Here is a 24,416-nt window from a genome sequence, read left to right as displayed (position 1 = left end):
CTTCACTAACACACTCTCCAGCTGGTCTAAGTTCATGCTGGGGTTGGGACATGTCCCTGGGTTTCACCCCATGCTCAAGTCTCCAACATCTATGCTTGTAACAGCACTTTGCTATCATGCAGGTTTAAAATCATGGTACTGCTTTTATTATCAGCATATCAGTCAAAATTAGGTGCGTGTTTTATATTACTCAAAGACAAAAGACATTCTTAGAACACTCAGGTACTTCCCCAGGGAAAGGAAAACATTTAATATCATCCTGACTCAAATTTATGACATCAGAGACTTCATAAGAAGCAGATTCTTTTTGGAGCTAGTGTCACAACCCAGGACTCCAGACAAGGAAGATGAATTTCCCTTTTTAACCAACACCTCATTTACAGAATGACCTGCCTAAACCTTTTCTTCCTGTTTCCAGGCATTCTGTCACTCTTCAGAAAAGGAAATGTAATTTTTCTTTCTGATCTCTACCAGATTACAATTTCAAAATTCATTAGCCCAAGCAATTCAGTAGGGATGCTGGTAGGAAGAGCCACCGCACATAGGTCCCCTGACTCTTGAAACATCAAAAACTGGGGCTGGTGACGATGATTTGCCCGGCTGGTAGGGTAGGCTGCAGTGTTTTCTGAGTACCTGTATTTTTCCAGGGTGTTTTCTGATCTCTTTCCAAAGACCTTTTCCCTAGTTCAGTCAACAACAGCTGCTAAACAGCTCCTCCCCGAGGGAGGAGAAAAAGACATAACTGATTTACAAGAATAACTTAACAATGTTAAAACAAAACAGGACTGGTGCTAGTGTCAGCCTAGGAAAGGTCTGAAGGTGACAGCTGTCGGAGTGACACGCTGAAGGCTTTGCACAACCATGTTTGCCCGTCGCTTGCCTTTGTGGAGATCCAGCGCTACCAGCAAGCCGTGGCAGTTGGGTCTCTCTCTGCGTCACAGCTGGGAGAGGTGCCAAGCTTGGAGCTGTAGAGGATTCAACACAACAGCAGACCAGGGGCAACAGGTCGATATGCAGCAGAACCAAGTATTAGAAGATCTGGAAATGCCTGTTGCAAGAAGGGAAACCAAGAATCTCTTCCAAGAGCGGCCTGAGACTGGGAACCAATATCTGGAAGATGCTTTGCTTCGGGGTTACCTGAAGGCACACCTTCCTCCCAAGGTCTGACATACGTTTGTGTTTCTGTGTGTATACACACTACAGTTCTGGCTAGGTGACTGCTTAAGACTATGAATTGAACATTTCTCGGAGCCCTTTTGTGCCTTCAGTGTGTTTAACTGAGGGGAATTTACCAGCATTCCATAAAACTTGTTTTATGTGAATCAGTGCAGGGGTGAAAAATACTCCCAGGACGTAAACAGAAATAGAAAGGGCCTAGTGGACTCCTGTGACTGGCTTGGGTGTTGCAAGGAGTGTTGTTAGATTGTCAGTGTGTGCATTTGTTACCTGGTCACCCCGCATTAAAAAAAAAAAAAAAATCAGAGAAAGGGAAAAAACTGAGGTGCTTCCAAATTCTGCTGTGCTCTTCCACTTCTCTCTCACTAGGGAAGAGGTTTTTTTTAAGGAACTTCCTTGCCAAAAGAATGAGGCTGTTGTCAGCTGAATGCAGAAGAGGATGGAAAGGCCCTTGGGGGTTTGCTTCTTCTCAGCAACAGTCACTGGCTTTTCTGAGCTGATTTTCAGCGTGACGGCTCTGTGCAGAGCTGCAGGGGTGCAGAGAGGTAGAGCAAGACCCCAAGCTGTGGGTCCCTGTTCTGTGAGCTTCGGGCCTGCAGGAAGCCCGGGGGCTCATTGCATCGGCTCTTCTCTGCCCTCACCCCCAGGACTGCAACTGCTTCTCACTCGTCAGGGACCGGATCTCATGGAGCTGAGCGTGACCTCTCGCTGTGAGTCATTCCAGCAGAAGCAGTACCTGTAAAGCCATGTGAGTAACGGAGGCAGATCCTGGCTGTCAGTGATGCTCTTGGTCTCCACGTCTGTGAGGTCTTGCAGTCTTGGGGTGGTAGGAGTGCGATGGCAGCACTGGGAGCTTGCTTTTGTCACGGCCGTCGCGGGAGACAGGAATGAGGCCTCCCTACGCACCACTGTGGCCTTCTTGCTAAAAGAGAAGGTGAGGAAAAGGACAATACCTTTGGGCAACCATGAAGATCTTGCTCCTAATCTGCACCTTTGCAAGAAGCATGATTCAGATCTTCTGAAGAACTAAAAAGGTCAGAGCTGCTCTCCACTCGTTCCCCAAAGAGACACAGTGGCTGCAAAATCTACCAGAAAATCATCAGAATCTCCCTTACGTTTCTGCGCATAGTCCCAGCGGGGCAGTGTTGCCTCACTGCTAAAAGGGAGAGCCCAGTCTCTGCTCTCTGCCTGAAGCAGCACCAGCTTGTCCGCAGCCTGAGAGGCTGCTCTCCATACGAACGCCCTCCTGTCCAGGGGAGCAGCAGCAGCTGCAGCTCTGTGTGTCGCGCTGAAGCAGGCACCGCAGTGGAGGCTGATTCCCGTTGTACTATTCACCTGTGTTCAGCAGTGAACACAAAAATTTCCCTGGAATGGAGCAAAGGCTTTCTTTGTTTGAAGGTGATTTCTGGAGAACACAGAAGAAAGCATCCACTTTTTTTTTTTTTTTTTTTCTGAGCACAGTGGTGGAGATATCTATCAGTCTTTGATTCCTCTGTAAATAAGTCCTGTAATAGAAAGGATCGTACGTTTGCCCTCTTAGTTTGTTTTTTCTATAGTCATCCCTGGAACATCAAAGCAGTGGTTAGGGTGAGCGAGACCACCAGCAGATGCTGCAAGTTAGTGGCGAAAGCCTTGAACCTCACGGTTTGCAGCTGCCTCCCCAGTATCCTGTTGTGTGGTTTTGGAGCGCCCCGGCTGCGGTGTGTTACATACAGCAGTCACAAATGCAGGAACTCTGATTTTGTTCTCTTACCTTGAAAATAAACACATTCGCTTGGGCAACACACTGGTTTATAAGTGTGGTCAGGGCAAGAGCTCGCAGCTAGGCACTATGTTTTTTTGGTTTTGGTTTTGTTTTTTTTTTAAGAAGATGTGGATATGGAGGTAAAGAGACTGTTGTAGTGAGCTCACTGTAGCATGCTTACTAAGAGACCTGTTTGGAAAACTACTACTCTTCTGCCCACAAAAAAAATGCCAGCTAAAGAGTTCAAAGGTTCCTGTGCTTCAGGGATTAGTGAAATCCGTGTACCTTGGATGCTTAGGTTGTGCTTGTAAAACAGCCTTCAAGTTGTTGTTAAGATATGATAAGCCTTGGAGGCATATACCCATCCCAGCTGAACCTAGAACAGGAGTGCCGCGTAAGCTCTACCAGTTTGGCAGGGCTCATGCAGGCTTTTGGCTCGTGTTGTGGTTTCTGAGGCTATTTCAGCATTCACCTGAAAGAATACTGCCTGGTCTGAGGACGGAGACTTCCAGAGCACCAACTGGACGGCGTGTGCTGGATCCTCATTACACACGTTGAAAGGCAGAGCGATGAAAGAATCAATCATATGGGATGGAGTTTAATGAAAAGTCAATGCAGAGGGGAAGCAGGGTTTGTATTTCATCAGCAGTACATTAATGTGTTTTATAATTGCACCATTTGGGCAGAGCAGCTATGGCATTCACCTCTGCAACTGCTATATTGAGGAGGAAATGAGCATCTCTTGTGGTTTCAGAGAACAGCAAAAAATATTCCTCTGTTCAAAGTTAATCTTGATCAGGTGCTCCTGTGACACCCCACAGCAGTCTTGGACGTATTTTTGCTAACCAGAGTCCAACAGTGCTAGGGGCTGGGTCTACTTGGCCTAGTTTTAATCAGCTGTAAGTCAGGCTATTTACGTCTAGGCAAGTTCATTGAGTTTCGGCCACAGACAGTGAAGAGGAGCAAGCACCTGCAGGAGATCCTTGTCACCTTAAAATAAGGATCTAAGGCTTGGAACGAATCCCTTCTCTGCAGGTGCTGGTTTCTCTCCATTAACTACGGACAGACTACTCTGTCCAAGTCAGCCAAGCCTGGCTGAAATGAGGGCAGATGAATCCTTACCTAGGGATGTGCAAGAAGCTGGCTGCAGAGTGACAACTTGAAGCTAGACACACCCTGTACGTGAGGCTGAAGCTCAAAGGACTGAGCTATCCCTCCTTTTTTAACCTGGTAAGGAGTTAACTACTGAGCCCAGCAGAAGTTTTCCGATACAGATGAAGGCTTCCTGTTTTTGGCGCCTTTTCCCCTAGCACTCTCATCCAGCAGTAAATCACAGAGTGATTTACTGAGGTTGGAAGGGACCTCTGGAGATCAGCTCATCCAGTCCCCTTGTTCATATGCATCTGTGTGATTCTCAGCCCTGATACAAAAGCTCTTCTGTCTTGTGTAAAATCCAGAGATGTTGCCAGAAGTAACTTGAAAAAATGATTTTGAAAAAAAAATGTGACAGCTGAGCACAGCTGTGCCAGCAGAAGCTAAGGGACAAGCTGTCCTGCTGCATCACAGAGTACAATGAGCCAAGTGGCAAGAGATCATTAGCACCCAGAACAATATGGCCAGTCCTTTGACTTTCTGATTAGGACCGAGGCTTCTTTCCTTCCAGGCGAGTGCCTAAAGGCTCTTGTTGCTTCACAGGTACTGGAGGAGGTGAGTCAGGACCTGGAGAGGTTTGGAAACCGTCTGCTAACCGAAGTCAAACCTCTGGGATGGGAATGCGAGTTGAATCCCCCTGTGTTTCGGCAGTACGATGCCTGGGGGCAGCGGGTGGATCACATCATCACCTGCTCGGCCTGGAAGAGGATGAAGGAGATTTCAGCAGAAGAGGGGCTGATTGCTGAGGCCTATGAGAGAAAATATTCCAACTGGAGGTAACTGGGGGAGAGTGGGAGCAACTTGGTGCCTTGCTGGTTATTCTTAGCAGAGTGTATTCAGCATCTGGTGGGACTGAACTTCTTGTTGTATAATGGGTAACAGATGATGCACGGACAAAAGCACACCTACTGCTGTACTGAACAGCAGTGTCTGTCCACTGTAATGTTCCACATCAGCAATGATAAGCTGTAACTAATGGCCTGCAGTTGATCATAATATTCTTTGATGCCACTTTCCTGATTCTGGGGCCTGGCACTTCCCTGCGCTGCTCCAGCTTTACATGCAGTAGTTGTAACACAGCCAAGGGTCTGGAATTGTACTTGCAATTTAATTGTATTCTGGTCTCTGGAGATAGACCCAGATTTCTGATTTTTAAAAAGTACCCTTAATGTGCGCCAGATGGCAAGCGATGCCTTCCATCCAGCCCCACGCTGGCAGTCCCTCCGGGACTGAGAAACTTCTGCTCCACTTCTGTCTGCCTCTCTGAAACAGTTTCTGCCCTCTTAGAAATGAGCAGACTGAGTCTAACCCATCTGGGCTGTATTTTTCCCCTCTCCTCCTAGTCAAGATGTTTTATCCTCCTGCTGCCGAACTGCCACAAAACCTGTCTGTTTTTGCCTTCTTTCCTAGCCGTGTGCACCAGGCTGTCAAACTGTACTTGTTTTCAACCACCTCTGGAGGTTTCAACTGTCCGCTGGCCATGACTGATGGAGCAGCCAAAGTCATTGAGGTACGAGCTCAGCTGGCCTCTGAGGACACAGCCCACGTCCTGACAGTGCTGGCTAGAGCCAGGAGCACTGGCCGAGGATCTAGGAGAGCTGATCTGCCATCTGGCTCTGGACATGGCCTTTTCTTGCTCTGTGACTCAGCTCTGTCTCCCACTGCCTGGCTTTCTCCTTTCTCTGCAAAGTCTGTGCACCCAGACTGACTTTTACATTTACATACGACACTGTGCACCGTGAGGCCTTCACTGCACACGAAACCTGTAACACTGCAGGCAACTGGAAAGGTCTCTTATTGTTCCATAGTTGTTTTTTTGTTTTGCTTTTGTTTTATTTTGTTTTGTTTTGTTTTAACTACAAGGCACAAAGGCCTTGCTTTCCTGTCCCCTCTGTGAAGCAGCTGTTAAGCATATTGGGCTAGATCCATACCTGGTGCAAATTAACCAACCTTGCAAGGCTTCCCCATCTGAAGATTTGGCTCTGCGATTTACTGACCCTTTGCACTATGTAACTGGCTATGCAGGGTACAGAGAAAAGCTAGGCCTTGTGTAGCTAGCTCTGGGCATTCTAATTAAAAAAAAAAAAAAGAAAAAACACAAGGCAGCTACCTTTTCCTGCAGCTCTTTGGGTGCTGGTGACATCCAGTGTACACGACTGTATGCGTGTACCCTGGCACTGTGCTGTTTTGAAAGCTGTGGGTCCAGCTGCAGAAGTTCAGGGGCAGTAGGGCTGCTCAACATTGCCCTTTGTAACAGAAACCTGCACCTTCTGCCCGCACAGTGTTCCAGCAGCCTCGTATGAGCCAGGAGGTTTCACAGACTGTTGGCAGTACCCGCAGATGCACTGCAGCACTGTGCAGGACGTTCGGTGTCCCGCTCTCCTGCTTGCGTACCATCCATTCTGAGCCTTGCAGGGATACTTGTAGGACACACCAGTGTTAGTTAAGGCAACTGTCTAATTTCATCTGCTTTGGTATGACCTTCTTCGTTTCTTTTCCCTCTCCCAAAACAGTCACTAGGTATTCCTGCATCCCTGAAAAATGCTTTTGACCATCTGACATCCCGTGACCCCAAGAAGTTCTGGACCTCTGGCCAGTGGATGACCGAGCGCAGGGGAGGCTCTGACGTTGGTACGTGTACTGAGGTGGGAAGCAACTGCAGCATCAGCTGGCATGTTAGTGAGAACTGAGAACGTGAAGGGTGTGGGGAGCTTTCAAAGCCAGGTGGCTGGCTTACGAATCTTCAGCAGAAGTCATCTAAATCATCTGCACAGCTCTGCCCTTTACCGACAAAAGGCCCAGCTTCTGTCCACTGATGTACACAGCACATGGCATGCAGGTACAGAGATTTGATCCTTGCTCAGGTGACACACTGACATCTAGCTCTATAATCTAAACCTTGGGCAAGGCAATCAGGCCCATCCCAGCTGGGACTGAGGAAGCATTCTTGATCTTCAGCTCTGGTCCTTGGCAAATGATAGGAATAGCGTGAAGGGCTAGGAAACCTCTGAACTCCATTGCAGAGACAGAAATGTGGAAAGGGAGTCACCTGCATGGGATGAAACTGCAGTTGGTTTCCTGGTGGGAGAAGTGAAAGAGTCAGCTGTGGAGGGAAAGTTACAGAGATGAGCATCATTGTAGGATTCATGATTCCTTAGCACCCTTTGTTGTTCTTGGCTATGGCAGCTCCTAAAGAAATTGAAGCACTGGATTGTAAACCACAGTGCATTCTGCTTACAAAACGCTGCCCTTACCATTGTTATCCTGGAGCAATTGCTGGAAAGGCTTGCAGCTAAACAGGGCATATTTCCTTTCTAGCACTTAACTCTGGCTGCATTTCTTATCCACTGTCAGTGAAAGAGATTAGCAGCTAATCCATATTTCATCCGGATAGCAAGAGCTGCTGCCTAAACTGAAAATCAGCATCAATTGATACAGAAGTTCCTATAAAGCCAAGATCTTCTGTTCCTTTCTTGCAGCTAATGGCACGGAAACAGTGGCCAGAAAGCAGCCAGATGGCACATATCGTCTGTATGGTTTTAAATGGTTTACATCAGCTGCTGATTCTGATGTGACATTAACCCTGGCCAGGATAGCAGATGCTGAAGGACATGTAAAACAGGTCTGTTCTGTGGTGGAATGCGCTGAAGGAGCAGGGGAACCTTTTACTTTCCTTTTTTCATTGTGACATAGTCCTCCTTGTGTGCCTTTTTAATGGCCCCCAGGGTTCCAGTGGCCTGTCGCTGTTCTTCCTGAAGGTTCGAGATGAAGACAAGAAGCTGAACAATATCCGAGTGCAAAGGCTGAAAGACAAGTTGGGCACACGGCAGATGGCAACAGCAGAGCTATGGCTGGATGGAGCTGAAGCAGAGCTGGTGTGTAAGGCACCATTTCCCCCTCCTTTTGGGGCTGGGCAGGCTTGGCGTGGCAGGCTGCTCATGGGGGTGTACAGCTGAAGAATTTCCTCTCATCCATGTCTGTAACTGGCTGCTCGTTCCACAGAACCCTTCCCCAGCAGGGCCCTGTATGGAACAGAGCTCAGGAAAAATCCTGGGGGAGAAGGGGAAAAAAGTAATTCTAAGCTGATCATTTCCCTAATCCAGTTGCCTTAGCCCAGCTGAGGGGCAGTTCTGTGTGGCATGCAGGTGGGAACAAGCAGCCAGTGACCAGAACTGATCGTGCTGATACAGTCTCCAAAGGCACCTCTCCAATCATGCCACAGACTTGGCTAAAATAAGACAGCTGCATTTTAACGCAAGCAGATCTTTCTGGTGCTGGAGAACAGAGAGGTGAAGCGGACGTCCTGTACCTGTCTGCCTGCCGGCACAGGTGTCGCTAAGATAGACATGCTTCAGCTTCCCAGGCTGTGCCACAGGCTTACATCGACCTTTGTTCCTCCGTGGTTTCAGATCTCTGCAGAAGGTCGTGGAGTGGCCTCCATCTCCAACATGCTGAACATATCTCGGATCCACAACGTCATTGGTGCAGTAGCTTCCATGAGAAGGTGAAGGCAGCCTGGACCCCCCCTCCCAGAGCTGGAGGAGCAGCGTGTCAGGATAAGGGGAGATTGCAGTGCTTAGCACTGCAGTCGCTTGTCACGTCGTGCCTTTGTGGGCACAGGGCTGGGAGCCAGCGGTGCTAGGTCACCTGTGGGTGACCTAGGCTGGTGTGCTGCAGCCGAGCAGGGTTCACCCAGTGGGGAAGGCCGTAAGGGGAGGCTTAGAAGGAAGGTTGCTGGTCTAACGCCTTTCCCTGGCTGTGTTCTCTCTAGGATGATCAGTCTGAGCAGGGAGTACGCCCTTAAGCGGGTTGTCTTCGGGAAGCTCCTCAAAGACCATCCCCTACACATGCAGACGATAGCCCGGCTGGAGGTAAGGCTTCCAGGAGCTGAGCTGATTCTGCTGGTCAGGAAAGAGGGCAGGGATCCTCAGCCGCTTATGGGCACAGCCAGCCTGCCTCTGCGTGCAAGTCAAATGTAGCAGGCTCTTCCTGCTACAGAGAGGTGTGTACAGCAAGGGAATTGTCGTAGTCTAGTGGGACTGGATCTGATGAGGGACCTGAGTTCTCTGCTGGACTCCAGGTTATCCTCAATTACAATTACCTGGGAGCTGTTCTGACAGGAGTGCTAAGGTTCGTGCATGCATCCACTATGTCATGGCCTCTAAATTTAGTCGTTTGCATCAGACCACAAGCATAGAATCATAGAATCATAGAATATCCCGAGCTGGAAGGGACCCCCACAAGGATCATTGAGTCCAACTCCTGGCACCACACAGGTCAACCCAAAATGACACCACAGTCTCCTGAACTGCAGTTATCAGACTGTTTTCCAAGACTGGTGCACACTCATCCAACTCTCCTGGTAGCTCTTGCAGCAGGAGATAGACTATTCTCAGTGGGCTTGATGAATTCCTGGGGGGGGGGGTCCATGAACTTCCAGTTCTGGGACAAATTTGTCTCCATGGTATACCTGCACAGTGCTCACCACAAGACACTGAGCTTGAATACAGCACCTAGACGTAAATACCATCTAAAGAAATAATGGTTAGACAATGGAAGAGAGAGCAGTATGAATTGGCACTCTGGCTCTGGGTTATGAGAGGAATTTCACAGCCTTAGCTCTCTGCAGAATGTCTCACAGCTTTGCCTCAACACTGAGCCCACTAAACCCACAGGACATGGGTGGCTTCCTCCCACTACCAAAACTTCAAAAAGAAGGCACACAGTTCTCCTCCTCTCATCTATCAAACTATTTCTTCTTTTAACTGGTGTAACATGGATTCCTATCCTTGGGCTGCAATAGGTTCATGCAAATATTTAAACCAGCATTTATAGCTCCTCTTGCAGGGTGGGGGAAGAGGGAAAGTGGTGTCACCCCAACAAGTGTCAAGCATAACTTAAAGCTCCAGCATCTCGTAGCCTGTGGCAGTCCATTGCCAGAACTCTACCTCTGAAAGAAAGGCAAGATCCGATGTAGTCCCACAGGACATCATTACACACAGAGGCTACAAAGCTCATAGCTCAGTGCTGTCCAAATTGCAACTTGTCAGGGAAGCAAGAGGCTCAGCAAGAAGTCTAAGACCTTGCAGATCTGGTGCTTGGAGGCTGACCATCAGATGTGCAGTCTCATGCCATTTATCCTTGAAAAGAATGGATTTATGATCTGGATACCCGAGAGGAGCTTTGATAAGGCTCCCATTAGGCTTAATGAAATGCCATTGTCCCTTTTCTATAGTGGATTGCAGTGTGCAAGAGAGGCAGCTCCAGATTGCTTCTAATATTTCATGCCTTATGCCCTGCTGATCTGTGGTCTTTGTCTCTGAAGCCGTGGTTTTGTACGGGGGGGGGGGGGGGGGGTTGCATTTTGCTCAGGTCCAAGCACTGTGCATCCCTTCCAGATAGTCTCATGGCACCTCAGCAAATCAGGCTGGAATCACAGTTCAAGACCCATGCCAATGAAGCTCCCCACTTCTCCGCATGCAGGTGCAGACACGAGGGGCTTTTCTTCTGCTCATGGAGATCGCTCGGCTGCTTGGACTTGCAGAAACCAACATGGCGAGTGAGCAAGACCAGCTTCTCTTGAGACTGCTTGTACCCGTCGCCAAACTATACACTGGGAAGCAGGTATGGAGCAACCACTTTGATTAGCCCTGAGTGGGGCTGGTGGCACGTTAGCAGCCACGGAGCTGGAAAGAGGCAGAATTAACACAGCCAACGAGAAGGGCAGCAATAGTGTGGGGTACAGGCAGCGACCTCTTTCTGCAGGGCCTGCAGCGTGATAGCTACCCCGCAATTACTGCTCTGCGCTGAGGCTGAACGTTGTAAGTGGGGGACTCATCCCTCAGCTCTCAGGAAGGACTCAGCATGCCAGCTGCCTGGCAAGCAAGCCACAGATCAGTCATGTGGTGACAGCAGATTGAGCAAACACCCTGTGAAGTATGCCATACGCCACACGCCACAGAGGAATGCTGCTGAGGCTTTAGGAGAAACTCCCTGTGCTCCAAGACTAAGGTGGGACACTGAGCCACAGGAAACATCTTTTTCCTAGTTAAGAATAAATAGAAGAGAGGGAACAGTGCTAACAGCATCAGCCTTAACTTCAGGGGTCTGTCCCCCTCAATACCCTCAGCTTAAATACAAAGAAACTTACACACCATAGGCAAGGAGATAGTAAGATTCTCCTGAAACAGAGACACTTTCTTCTATGTACCAAGCAAACCACAGGTTTACCCTTACCTAGAGAGGACTGCAGTGAGACAGATTCTCCCTGGATCTTCTCCCTGGGTCTGACTGCTCCTGCAAGTCCTCACTCAGTGCTGATCACTCTTCACTCCCCAGGCTGTGCTTCTGTTCATGTAATGAGCAACCTGGTCTAGTGAGAGGTGTTCCTGCCCATGGCAGGGGGATGGAATTAGGTAACCTTTAAGGTCCCTTCCAACCCAAACCACTCTGTGATTCTATGAATGAGCAACCTGCTTCAGCAAGGCAGTGGGATCCAGTCAGTCCCCTCCCAGCAGGAACTGCTGTGTGATGCGGGAGGTTTCCAGCCACTCCTTCCCTTTGTGCAATGTGTATTATATCAACTCTCTGCATTTTGCAGGCTTCTGCCACTGTTATTGAGGCAATGGAGTGTTTTGGAGGACAAGGTTACATGGAGGATACAGGCTTGCCGGTCATAGTTCGTGATACTCTGGTAAGAAAACAGCAGAAAAAGCTTGTTGTGTATCACCTAGTCCCCTGCATAGTCCTTCATGGTTGCCACCTAAAGACACGCTCAAAGAAAAACACAGTCCTCCCCAGACTCACTGCAGGTGTTGCAGTTCTTTCTAGCTGCCTTCCTGCTGAGCCCAGTCACCACCAGGGAGGGGACATGGTCTGTTCCTGGTGCTGGGAATTGCTTCCTAGTTCAGTAATGTAGCCGGGCCCCTCGCTGTCATCACCAGTGCTTCTTCCCACTTGTGGTGAGGCAAGAAATCTTTGGAGATTTCCTTGATATTCCCTTAACTCTGCCCTAGATCTTCATTGGCTCATGTTCCCCCTTATTTACTGCAGTTGCTCCAAAAGGCTCCTTCTTGCTCTTACACAGTCTCTTTTACCACCAGGTGCTGTCTATATGGGAGGGAACAACAAATATCCTGTCACTTGACGTCCTGAGATCCCTCACCAAGAGTCAAGGACGGGCGATAGCTGTGTTCTTCTCCACAGTGCAGGTGAGCCCTTGTCAAAAGCACCATTAAGCCTGATTTGTCCGATTTGTCCAAGTCTTATTTGGTGTTAGTGCTCCTGGCTGAGACTGGTGGAGAATACGACCAGATGCAAAGCTTCAGACAAGTGTTCAGAAGGTGTTTTGCAATTCTGCTCTTTAAATAGCACTTACAAAAGCAGAGTGCAGGCAGTGTTTGTTTTAGGATCCTTGTGTGCTAGGAAAAAAAAAACAATGCAGGCAAGTTTATTTTTATAGCAAAGAGTTTTGCATTGTCAGTGTTCTTCACGACAGGTACCAATGTAAGTGTATTTTTAATGTGATAGAGTCAAAATAATGTAGCGCTTTGTTTTTTTTTTTAACTGCAAAAACACCACAAGACTACTGAATATTAAACTTTCACTAGGGCTACCTACTGCAGCATGACTTTCTATTCTTATTCCCACTGAAAAGATGGAAAGAGCCAAAGGAATCCCTTTGCTGCCTCTTCAGATTTGCAGTTCTCTGCCTTTACCTACAGGCTGCTCTTTTAAAGGTGCCCAGATAACAGGCAGCCATGGAGAGTTCAGAGAAGCTCAGAATTTCCTGAAGGTAAATGAGCATCATCTGGCTTGTTAAATACTGTAAGGGGACACAGGAATGAGGCTGGAAGGCATGATCACCATATCAGAGGGTATTCCCACAGGGATTAGACTTCTAATGAAGACAGAACAATTCAGAACTGTAAGAGCGCAGATACAGTGAGGGAATCATGAGCTGCTGGATTTCACTACATGTAGCCTTCACTTTCTCATATTCTCCCCATGAGAAGTGAGAGGTCTGGGCCACTTCACTCCCTTCAGCATTGACAATTTGCTCTTTGAAGATGATGGCACAAGCAGAGAGAGAGCAGAGATGATACCTACATGGTGGCCTTGCCACTGCTCAAACACAATTGTGCTGAAAGCCCAGACATCCCAGGGAAAGAAAGGAGACTGTGAAGTGAACATAGGAGCAGGTACACAAAGCAAAACATAATATATATAATGGGTATTTTCATTATATATATATATAGATACAAATATAAGACTCTTATTGTGGTCTCTGGTGTATCCAGCAGATTATCCTACCCTATCCATCCATCAGGTCCTTCAAAAACACACTAACAAGAGCCTGACCCCTTCTCACCAGTGGTTGCAGTTGTCAACTTGTGTTACATTTCACACCCACAGCTTAGCTGTATTCTGCACAGACCACCTCTCTGACCTCCAGAGATGTCCTCTTACCATCCTCTCATGCAACTTTTGTTAAAGGAAAAATACCTCAAGCAATTTGACTACCAAACATGAAAGCCAAATCTGCTCATAAGCAGGACTAATGAGCATACCCACTAATTAAAAAGCCAACTGGTCCAGCTGTTGATAAAAAGCAGTTTAATCTGACACTGAAGGTAATGGAGTAGAGAAGGAAAGGAGGGGGTGGTAGGCTCTAAAAATAACTTGGAAAGAGGCTGGCCTCCTCAGACTTATGCTTACACTAATTTAAACCAATTCCCCACAAAGGTGCCATACTGCAGTCCTAGCAGCACCTTCCTGGTGCAGCTAAGGGGGTCCCTTCAGCTCCTTAACTGGATAACCAGAGAAGCACTAAAGAACTCAGCAACACGATTCAGAGCAGGTAATTGCACAGCAGTAACACCAAGTATGGAGATTTATTAATTAGCAAGCTCATCATTGCTCTGGTGCTCCAACAAATCACGCTGTCTGTGAGACCATGGGGTGGAGAAGTGAGCACTGACTAAAGTTCCTCAAATGCCATTAATGCCACTGCATTTTCTGTCCATGTCACCCTTGGGCTGCCTCCATTTCCACGGAGCGTGGCAACAGTGACTGGAAGTGGCTGGGGCTCGGAGAGCCGTGTGATGCCCTGGTTCTGGATGTAGTAGATCATACATGGCAAACGTAACCTGGGCACATCAGAAACCTTTCCCCTTGCCTTCAGCAGCCAGGCACTGGAAGCACCAGCCTGGAGGTATTTCTGCATGGTGCCTCTGTAGCATCAGGCAGGACCATGCTGAGCTTCTACACCAGAATCAGGATGTCATTCTCAGGTGATAAACAACCTCATTTTGAGCTCCAGGTGTCCAAATTCTTCTGGTCTCTGGGAGTCTGTCTCGTTTTGAAACATCCTTCCCATACCCATCTAGTGAGGAAATCATTTAGCCCTTCATAAAGGGATTTTTACTGTTCCAATCCATTTTCTTTTTATTGATGCACACAAAACTCGGTACAATTCATTTTATGTTTGTCCCTCAAGGTTCTCGGTTTGCAGAATTTGTGCCCAGTGACAGAGGCTTCTTTGGAGAAAGTGGCATTAGTACTTAGTACAGCATAGTTCTTTGTTCTCTGAAGGAATTCGATGTTGTAATTACCTATAGGAAAAGGGAAGAACAGAGACCTTTTTCATTCTTGCACAGCGTAATTATGAGAATCTGAATTTTTAGGGTAAGCTTGTTACAAACCGCCCTGTCCAGAGGTAATTGGTCTGCAAGCTCTCAGGGAGTTTCAGGTGGATACTGCACGGGGGGGGGGGGTCATTTTATGTTATACTACGATTTTATTAGCTGGAATTTTGAGCCAGAGCATTGGCTGTACTCTAGAATTCTATTACAGTCTGAAAAGCGATGCTAAAATAGCACTGGGGAATTCTTTGATTATTGCATTTTAATAATTTTAGATTAAATTTGGTCACATCACAGTTCTTTCTGAATTGCCAGTCCTGCAGGCCTCTTGCAGAGCTCAGAATTAACTGCCTGATGCATCAGCAATGACTGCGTGGGGCTGAAACTCTATCTGTAAATCGGACATGCAATCTGAGTCACATGGTAGTGTTTTTAGGTCCTTTTCAGACCATAACCACAATTTTAGCACAGCAGGAAATAAATGTAGGTTATTAAAGTGAGACTACATATTTGCTCAAAACAATAATGTGAGACTTGTGCTTCTAGCCCCGTTTTGGATGTTCTCCCTGTTGCTGTGTTTTTTAAGTATTGGTGATGAGTCTTCAAGTAAAAACCGTTCTGACAATCTTGCTTGGTAGTGAGAGCAAAGAAACAAGTGACAGCTTAAATATTCCTCAGCGATAACCCGAAGGAACCAGACATATTGGCACTCTGAAGTTCCTTCTCTCCGCTGACTGCAGTCAGGAAAGACCCGTACAAGCGGCACAGGGGGGCTGCGTGCCCGTGCCTCCCCTCAGCTACGCCCTACAGGCGCTGGAGCAGATCAACACGCAGGAAAGCAAACCAGAATTTGCTTCTGCCTCAGACATCATCCCTGAAGCAGCTCTCTCTCTAGTCTCTCACTCTCAAAGGCAGTGGAGGATGTGCAAAAACCCAGCTCAGTCTTTCAGAAGATTCAGTGCTTTTGGTTAGGAGAAAGAAGAGTGATCTGAAAAAAAAAAAGTGTAAATTATTGGAGAGCAAAGAGAATGCAATGGCTTTTTGTTGTTGTTTGGTTGTTTTTTTTTTTCTTCTAAGGTTAAAACGATGCTTTATATTCCTGGTCTATGCTGCCAAGGTCTTTAAACCTTACAAACCAAGGCAGTGTAGGATGTAGCTGCTTGTACACCCTGGCCGCTAGCACGCGGCTGCTGGTGGAAGCACGTATGTGGTTGCTGTGCTTCGCCTGTGTGATGTTGGCTTCCACCCAAGCTGCTGGGAATATGTTTATGCCTTTGGGGTCTTTGATCCTTGCTGGCAACAAGCTCCGAGCTGCTTTTAAAACATCTTATTAGCATTCTGCGGGTTTGGAGGGTTCTTTGGACTTTATCTTGGCACCAGACCCAACCGCTTTACTGATGATGTTTTTGTATTCGTACAGCATATGCTGTGAGTATTTGTGTGCCGCTTTGCCTGGAGCACAGAATAGCAACCATTGAGGATTGTGTTTTTCTGGTATTAACAGTCAGAGAATACGGGGCAATGGTTGGGCAGAAGGTGTCACACACAGCCGTGTTACAGAAAGCAAAGCTGGGTTCAGCTTGTGTGGGCTGAGTCCTACGGTGCAAATACGCTGTACCTTCACGTACTAGCAAGGGGGGCTGCACATTCACTTAAGTATTAAAAAGCCAGAAATTAGTTCTGTGCTGCAGCTCCTTACAGGCTTTAGCTCATAAACAGCCTACAACTGAGACTGACTAACAAAAAGCACCCCCTACCACCTGCTCCTTAAATACGCACGCAGTCCTGCCTGCAGTTCTGCTCCAGGTAAACCTTCAGCCTTCCTGCAGCGAGAGATCTGAATGTTGTGGAGGTGCCAGTGCAGCACAGCCGGCTGCAGGGCTGAGCTCACAGCCGAAGCCAGTGCTGCCCGCAGGCGGGTGCCGGCCCCGCCAAACACTCGTGGCCCTGAGAGGTGCAGGGGCCAGAGGTTTGTGGCCGCTGCGTGGGTGCGAGCTGGCTGCTTTTCAGCCTGCGTGGCTTCAGCGAGACCGAGCTTTCACCCAAGGCTGGCAGCCCCAAGCACAAGGCACGCTCTTTTTTGGGCTCATGAGGGCTCAGCACTGCTAGATGGGAAACACAGGTTTAGGGCTAGCCTCTGCCGGACACATCCAGGCAGCTGTGGGCATGCCGTGTTGTGAAAGAAGGACTATTTTAGATTCTCTTGGCAGACGCTCACTTGTGCTTTCACAAGGTACATGGGATGCTGGGGAAACAGCAGCTTAGCCCAGCCACAGGAGGGTGGTGCTGGGTCCGCCAGAAGGGAGCCAGACCGGTTCACAGACAGGGCTTGCAGGGAAAAGCTCCTTTTAATCTGAATTTTCCTGCCTGGGCACAGCTCTAGCATCTTAGTGGGAGTGAAAATATAAAAAGAGGGGAGGTCACACATAATTAACCTGGTAATAACCCACACGTTAATAACCTGATACAGGTGTGCAATTAGAGGGAAGTGGGGATGTTCAGCTTGTCCCCATGTGCAGCTGGAAGGCCAGCACAGCTGGGCCTGGCTTGCAGGAACTCTCCGTTTTCAGGGCAAGGCTCTGAGCTTCCTTTTGGCAGCGTCTCCTTTCCTGCCGAGCGGGGCTCTGGCCACTCCACCTATGGCAGTGCGAGCTGCAGCTACCTCAGTTTAAGCCTTTTATTAATATCCCGCTGGGTGTGTTTGGGATTTCACCAGCCTCGTTTCCTTGCAGAAGGTAAATATGCCGTAATTTTTCCTGTGATTGTTTTCTTTGCAGAAAAAAATTGAGCTGGCTTCGAGCACTGCAAAACTGGAACCCGCTGTGAGGCAAATGTGGGATGCCATCAGCCGTCTCACCCAGTTCGTTCAAGGAGCTGGTGCAAAGGAGGCAGTGACCATGGAGTTGGCTGCAAGAGACTTCTCTTACTCCCTAGCAAGGATCTATGCAGGTAGTGGGAAAGACAGAAATGATGAATTTCAGACCGGGAAAGGGCTAGGAATCAGTCCTAGAGTGTCATGGCTTCACACACTCAGAGGTAAAGAGTGGAGTTTTAAAGAAAGCTTGGTCCCCACCTTTCAAATGGAGGCAACTCAGCCTGACAAGTGCTGTTGAGCAGCAACCACCACCCTCTTTCCATGAGCCTTTGCTGCTTCAGCTGGAGCCCAGGATTACTTACATCTCACGTTCTTCCGCAGGAGCTCTTTTAATTGAACATGCATCTCGGTCTGACGCTTCCGCTGCAGATGTCTCCGCTGCTCGAAGGTAAGCAAAAACCTCCCCTATCCCAAACCATTCCAGATCATTTCTTGTGCGATGCAGCAGGCGTTGCTCTGCCTCTCTGAGCGACCTGAACGTCTGCCATGGTGAGATCCAAACTCCATCTCCTGGATGGAGACAAACAGCATTCTGGCTGGTTACCAGCAACGTTGCTGCTTTTCCCTGCCACGGGCAATCTCCATACTACAGCAATGAGAAGCACCCAAACTGGGAAGACCTCAAGTTGAGACCAGCATTGTCTGTTTAACAGGGCTCAGGTAACTGTTTGCATTCTCTGTTCAGGTGGTGCAACCAGGAACTGTGCCCTGTGGCCACAGAGTTCAAGAACAGCAGCTACGACGCTGAGGAATCGCTCATGGACAGCTCTCTGGTGTACGGCAGCTCCCCCAGCACCAGCAGGCTGTGACAGCACAGGTAACTGGAAAGCCATGCCAGCCTTGCCAGTGCAAAGTGCAGGACGGCGGTGGCATTTGGTGCAGGCTGAAACAGCCGTGGTAAACTGACGGATACAGACACTTCCATCTTCAGGGTGGCAGCGGCTGGGTCTACACCTGATTGTTTGATCCAGGGGTGAAGCTTTGAAATAAACTCCTGTAGTGCCCCCGCTTGCCGCGCTTTGGCTGGGTTTGCCAAGTTGTTTTACCGCACGCAAACTGTATTCCTTCGGGAAGGAAGGAAGTTGAAAGCTCTGCTCTGGCACTGAGCACACTCCAACCCCCAGCTGAAACAGCAGGTTGGCTGCGATCCCAAAGCAGACACCTCAGACAGCCACAAATTACAGGTATGGTGAGGATATTCCACCCAGGGGCCAGACCAAATCCTTCTGAACTAAACCCACAACTGCACCCACTGCTCCAGGCTGAAATCCACTGCTTTTGCACTGAATTACTTGCTAATGCAGACACAACCAGTGAAATTCAGTTGGAGATGCTGAAATGTTCTTACCGTGTTTTAGACAAATACTGAGTGATCAAATCAAATCAGTATCAAATGCAGATAATGCCTTGAAGCAGCAGCTCTTCAAGTACTAACTGGTATTCTTTTTAAAGACAAGCAACCAAAATCAAAGTGAAAAATATTTGAAGCTGATTAAATACAGAAAGCCACCATTTTTTCTTGTTCCCCGTCTTGCTTTCCAATACTGCACGTGCTCATCCCCCCCGGCACCTGCCGGGGTGGTGTTTCTGCCAGGGCAGCCTCTGCTGCCACGTTGGTGGTGCAGAAGTGGCTCCATGCGCAGCAGATGGTATCTCCTGTCATACAAACAACTTCAATGGGAAGCGTTGCACTGGGCTCAGGACTTCCCAACTCAGTGGCTGAACTCGGCAACTTGTTTGAGGAAACAGCCTTTGTAACCTGAAGTTTCCATTTTCCTTATCTCACCTCGCTAAGGCTATTGTTAAGCGAGCTGGCCATTGATTAGTCTAGCTTGTGCTTTGATTTTTCCTTTTACATTGTACTTTGTCCCAAACAAGCTTTGCTTTACTTTAAAATAACCTGATGTAGAGGCTTTACCTTCATGTGTAATGTTGGGCACCTCATTCCTGCTAACTCAGCTCCGCTGTCAGCCACGATGGGCAAGAAAGACGTTCTCGCTCTGTTGCATTTCAAACACACAATACGGTAATTTGGTGTTTGCAGCTTCATAAGCGGTCAGCATCAGCATCAACGCTGCTGTGCAAAACCGCTCTACAAACATCCTGGGGAGGAGATCATTTCAATTACATCATTTAAATTATATCAACAGTGTACAAGTTGGTACCAAAATTAAAGTAAAAAACACTTTTGACCTCTAGAAAGCTTATTCATTTCCTATGTGTATGTCATAATGATGCTGCAATTTACTGACATAAATTCTGACGTAAGTTTTAGACTGAAATCCAGTAATGCTCCACCAAAGCAAACATCTGGATGTATTGACTGCATGCTTCTCTTCACACTCAGCACGTCTGTCTGCCTGTGTGGTATTACCCTGATGACTAAAAGTTTAATCAGAAAGTTGATAATAACAGAAGAGAAACAATAGAGTGAAGACAATGGGAATACGTAGCTGCAAAGCGCCACCAGCAGCCAGGGTATCGAGTGGGAAGAGAGCGGAAGGGAGCTGATTGCTGAGCACAAGTTACCAACGTTTTACAGAGGCCAAAGCTCAGAGATGCAGAGGACCCGAGGCCACCTCTGGGGTGGAGGAGCACGGGCAGAGCGGTGCCGGGGAGCAGCCGCGGGGCAGAGGGCTGTGGGGGACGGGGAAGGAGCGCCCGGGGGCTCCGTCTGTCCCCGCGCGGGGCCAAGCGCAGCGCTGAGCCACGGGAGCTTCCCTCGAGTCACACAGGTGACAGCCAGACCAGCACCAAAGGGCTTCTCACTACAGCGCTCCTCCGCATCTGCTTTGTGTGCACCTAGGTGAATAAATCACAGTTGGGCTGGGAAAACCTCCTCCATTACCGCAGTTGTTTGGTGTCGAAGACGGAAGTCTTGCTTGTGCTGCGTAAGAACTAGAATGGGAAGGTGAGAGAACAACACGTGGCTCTAAGCTGCATGAAGGCCTCAGATGCATGTAGGGAGGGCAGAAAGGTCTGAGAACGTGATGAGTTAGCACAAAATAATACGACAGACAAAAGCCATCACGTTTAACCAGCGCTAGAATCGCTCACGGAGCTGCTGGAAAATCATCGGGATCCTCCCTTCTCCCTAAGGGCTCGTCCCCACAGTACTGGGCCTGGGCAGGCAGTGACGTCTTCCGTGCTTGCTGCCAGCCTGGGATTTCACATCCACCTCTTCCTACGGATTTCAGGTATTTATTTAAACACTAGAAATTACTTTTTCCTAATACGTGAGCTATAATTTGCCTAAAAATAAACCCCACAAAGTGGAAGCCCTGCAAGTGCGCCAGTACAGAAAACACAAGGGACTGTAAAATTGCCACCGTGTAGGAAATGACAAATTTATTAAGATCTAAATATTCACTCTGAGGCTACAGCAGAATAAATGCTGTTACAAACAAATAAGCACTAGGGTCTAACACTTTATGCTGCTGCTAAACAGCTCTCTGCTCTCATAGGCTTGCCTGTTTTAAAACATTTAATGTTCTTGAAGTTATTAATCAAGACTTCAGATGTCATTTTAATACAAATTCCACCAAAAAAAAAAAAAGTACAATCAAATGCATCACCTGTTGCCACTGCAAGGTAAAAATCATTTCATAACAACTCTGGGAAATCAGTTTTAAAAATGTTTGTTAAATAGTAAGGTAAAACTTTAGCAGCATTTAAAAAAATTCGAAAGTTGAAGAGTACGATTATCTTCGATCCCGAAATGCTACAATCTGAGCTCCAATGCCTGCGTTATGAGTGTAAAATGAAGAGATGGGAATCTGTTATCCCTCTGCCCAAGAAATGGCATTTCTTTATGGTGTGGGGTCAGCAAGAGAGATAAAGGTTTGTACAGAGGTGGCTCTATTTAAAGGCTCCATTTCTGTTTCTGCATCCTGCTCTAATGCTGGTGGATTCTCTGTTTAACAAAGAAGCGAGTTGAATTGTAATAATAATAAAAATAATTAAAAATATTGCAAACCAGAAACTTCACACGCCCTGGCTTCAGCAGTCTGTCTGGCTGTAGGGGTATGGGACGGCCCGCGGGAGCATCGCCCGCGTGTCCTTTAGAGAAAAACCCACCAGCAGGAGCAATCGCGGCTCCTCGCAGCGAACGCACCCGTCTGCGGGCGCTGCACGAGCAGGAGCTGCATTTGCTCACGTTCCTTGTTCGACTCGGAGCCTAAATCGCTGGTTTTGCTTTTTAAGCACAAAAGGTAACTCCATGTAATTCTCTAGCAATTCCCAAGCGATGCCAAGCCACGGAACCTGGCTGAGGGCTGCTCTGAAGCTGCTGTAAAACCTGATCGGGCCCCTGCATGTGAGCGAGCCCAGAGCACCGGCCTCCGCTCGGCAGCGTCTGAGCCGCTTCCCTGCGTCTCCTTCCAGCACAGCCCAGCTTGACGCTGTCTCGTAACCGCCTCTGGACCCTGTTTCCTCAATTCCTTGTGCTGAGTAATTCAGGACCTACTAGAGGGACAATTATAGAACAACCACAAATATCCGGACACCCCGTATCTGTTACACGACCTCAGCATCAGCTCAGCGTTCCTGCATGCGGCTGTTCCCTTTGCAGCCTCAGTTCAAAGCCTCTCGTGGCCTGGACCCCATCCCGCCCCGGCAGCCCCTCCTGCGCAGTGCGTGCATCTCCACAGCCTCTTCCCCTTCACCCCCAGAGGAAGAGCCTTTGGCTTTTCATCCCCCGCGCTGCTGCCACCTCGCCCTCCCGTACAATGAAGCTGTGCCCAGCCTGCAGCATTGCTGCTGCCCACTCCCTCCTGCTCCCACCGGGAGATTCTGGGCTCGCTGCTGGCCTGCCTGGGGCTGTTCAAAGAGATGGGCTTTTCCCTCACCCCATCAGATAAGCTGCTCACAGGGCCTGTGCACGAGGGGGCCGTTTTAAGAAAATCACAGCGTGCCAGCCACCACCGAAGCTGCGCGCTGTGACAGCAGCTCTGCTCTCCCTTTGGGCTTTTGGGCTGTTTAAGAGCTGTAACGAAAGAAAAGAGGAAAGGGCGTTCGTTAGGAAGAATCGATCACTGGAAACGCCACCTGGGTGCTCCCCTAGCAGAGCTGCCAGGCCGGTGATGCTTCTGGCTTCACTATGTGGAAGGTAAAAGTCCTCCGACTCCCTCCGACTCCCGCGCAGGACTCACGGGGTTTGCTCCGCGTTTCCGTAACGGGGAACATCCAAGAAGCGCCGTGTCCAGGGCTGAGTGGTGGCACGCACACAGCCTGCAGCCGCTGTGCTAGAGGAGTGAGTGACTGAAAAAGCACTCAGAAGGAACTCAAGTATGAAAGGAGCTATATGAAATCAAATTCTGGTGTGTAACTGAAAACCTGCTGTTCCTTTGCATGTTCGTAATAGTGCAAAACATTATATGTACCTTTTTTTCTTTTAATTCTTGAAGCTGAAAATACTACCACCAGCTGTGATCACAGCTCTGCCCAGAATCTGCAGTTTTGTTTGATTAAATAAATACCTTCAGATTATAAAGCAATTGTGCACAACATCTTGTGACTAGAACAGGCCTGCCCCAAAATAACTCACAGTTGCTCAAGAAGCTCTTCAGTCTCCCTGAGAATTCAGGACAAATCCTCTCCCTCGACCTAAAATATGTAAGAAGCGATGAGGATGAGCTCATGTGATGGAAGTGCCTGCAGCCACGCTGCTGAAACAACCAAACAGCCCTAGGAAAACGAGAACCTTTGTGCAAGAGACTTTTGCAGGACACACAGCAGTTGGGTTTTTCACCTTCTGGGAAAAGATTAAAAGACGTTAAACCCGAGTGAGTTTGGTTTGTTCCCCAAGAGCTACAGCTCCACCAGCCAGCATCGCAAATAAGGCAGAAAGTGTGCAAACGAGAAAAAAGCTCTATTCCCCCCCGTGCTGCCACTGCAGTGAGTGCTGCTGCTGGCTCACCGCAGAAGGGAAAGGGAAAGGGAAAGGGAAAGGGAAAGGGAAAGGGAAAGGGAAAGGGAAAGGGAAAGGGAAAGAGAAAGGGAAAGGGAAAGGGAAAGGGAAAGGGGAAGGGGAAGGGGAAGGGGAAGGGAAAGGGAAAGGGAAAGGGAAAGGGAAAGGGGAAGGGGAAGGGGAAGGGGAAGGGGAAGGGGAAGGGGAAGGGGAAGGGGAAGGGGAAGGGGAAGGGGAAGGGGAAGGGGAAGGGGAAGGGAAAGGGAAAGGGAAAGGGAAAGGGAAAGGGAAAGGGAAAGGGAAAGGGAAAGGGAAAGGGAAAGGGAAAGGGAAAGGGAAAGGGAAAGGGAAAGGGAAAGGGAAAGGGAAAGGGAAAGGGAAAGGGAAAGGGAAAGGGAAAGGGAAAGGGAAAGGGAAAGGGAAAGGGAAAGGGAAAGGGAAAGGGAAAGGGAAAGGGAAAGTTTCCTCTGCCAAATGCCGCTGAAAGCAGGGTGAGCTCCCTGGCAACCTGGGCCACTCCTACATTTGGGCTGGCATCACTGGATCACACTCTGACACGCGATGGTCAGTGAAGGGGAAGAAGAAAAACGAGGTACCAAGGGGCAGAACTCTTACACAGTTCTCCAGCCTCTGAGAAAACCGTGCCGGTTGTACAGAGAGCACCTGACGGTACGTCTGGTTGGTGACCTCTCCCCCCTCCCTGGGACTCCTGCTGCACCAGGAAAACCAAGCTGGGTAATTTTTCTTCTAAGTTTGGGAGCAACAGTTTGTTGTTCCTTGCGAAGACACAATGGAAACGAAAGCAAGGGGAGGCTGCTGCAGCCTCCTTTTTCAAAGGCCTTGGTGTTTCTGCAGAACCTCAAATGTATCTCCTATGAAGGACAGGAAAGAAAAATAAAAAACTAGAAAGTGTGTTAG

The 24,416-nt window shown here is 48.5% G+C and overlaps 3 protein-coding genes across 7 annotated transcripts in view; 1 reads left to right on the top strand and 2 right to left on the bottom strand.

The window, feature by feature from the left end:
- Positions 1-11,634, bottom strand: part of HORMAD2 (HORMA domain containing 2) — a 37,812-nt gene extending 26,178 nt beyond the window's left edge. The window contains exon 1 of the mRNA XM_083804103.1: positions 11,309-11,634. The gene's annotated coding sequence lies outside the window, so the exon portion shown is untranslated. The remainder of the gene's footprint in view (positions 1-11,308) is intronic.
- LOC310883541 (acyl-CoA dehydrogenase family member 11-like) lies at positions 862-23,371 on the top strand (the record flags this gene model as incomplete). Of its 4 annotated transcripts, XM_083804093.1 has the most annotated exons (15): positions 862-1,161; positions 4,616-4,848; positions 5,483-5,582; positions 6,586-6,703; positions 7,552-7,694; positions 7,798-7,947; positions 8,482-8,576; positions 8,844-8,943; positions 10,556-10,696; positions 11,673-11,765; positions 12,175-12,282; positions 17,493-17,751; positions 17,912-17,978; positions 18,276-18,407; positions 20,397-23,371. In XM_083804093.1, the coding sequence occupies 14 exons, from the start codon at positions 862-864 to the stop codon at positions 18,397-18,399; spliced, it is 2,031 nt and encodes a 676-aa protein (XP_083660219.1). In that variant the 3' UTR covers positions 18,400-18,407; positions 20,397-23,371. The 4 variants fall into 4 exon arrangements, with proteins under 4 accessions (XP_083660219.1, XP_083660220.1, XP_083660218.1 ...); XM_083804094.1 differs by having other exon boundaries at positions 17,493-17,664; positions 18,276-23,371; XM_083804092.1 differs by having other exon boundaries at positions 18,276-23,371.
- MTMR3 (myotubularin related protein 3) overlaps positions 13,670-24,416 on the bottom strand; it is a 91,907-nt gene continuing 81,160 nt past the window's right edge. Inside the window, exons 20-21 of one of the 2 annotated variants that reach the window (XM_083804083.1) lie at positions 15,619-15,703; positions 13,670-14,685 (exon numbers count right to left, since the gene is read on the bottom strand). In XM_083804083.1, coding sequence (XP_083660209.1) covers positions 14,635-14,685; positions 15,619-15,703 — 136 coding nt within the window. In that variant the 3' untranslated portion in view covers positions 13,670-14,634. The remainder of the gene's footprint in view (positions 14,686-15,618; positions 15,704-24,416) is intronic. The other variant, XM_083804080.1, reaches the window with a different exon arrangement.

The sequence above is a fragment of the Anser anser genome (genome assembly GCF_964211835.1).
Source record: "Anser anser genome assembly, chromosome: 18".
Taxonomy (NCBI): Eukaryota; Metazoa; Chordata; class Aves; order Anseriformes; family Anatidae; genus Anser; species Anser anser.
The sequence above is the reverse complement of the archived record's forward strand: the minus strand, read 5'-3'. Positions and strand labels throughout refer to the sequence as shown.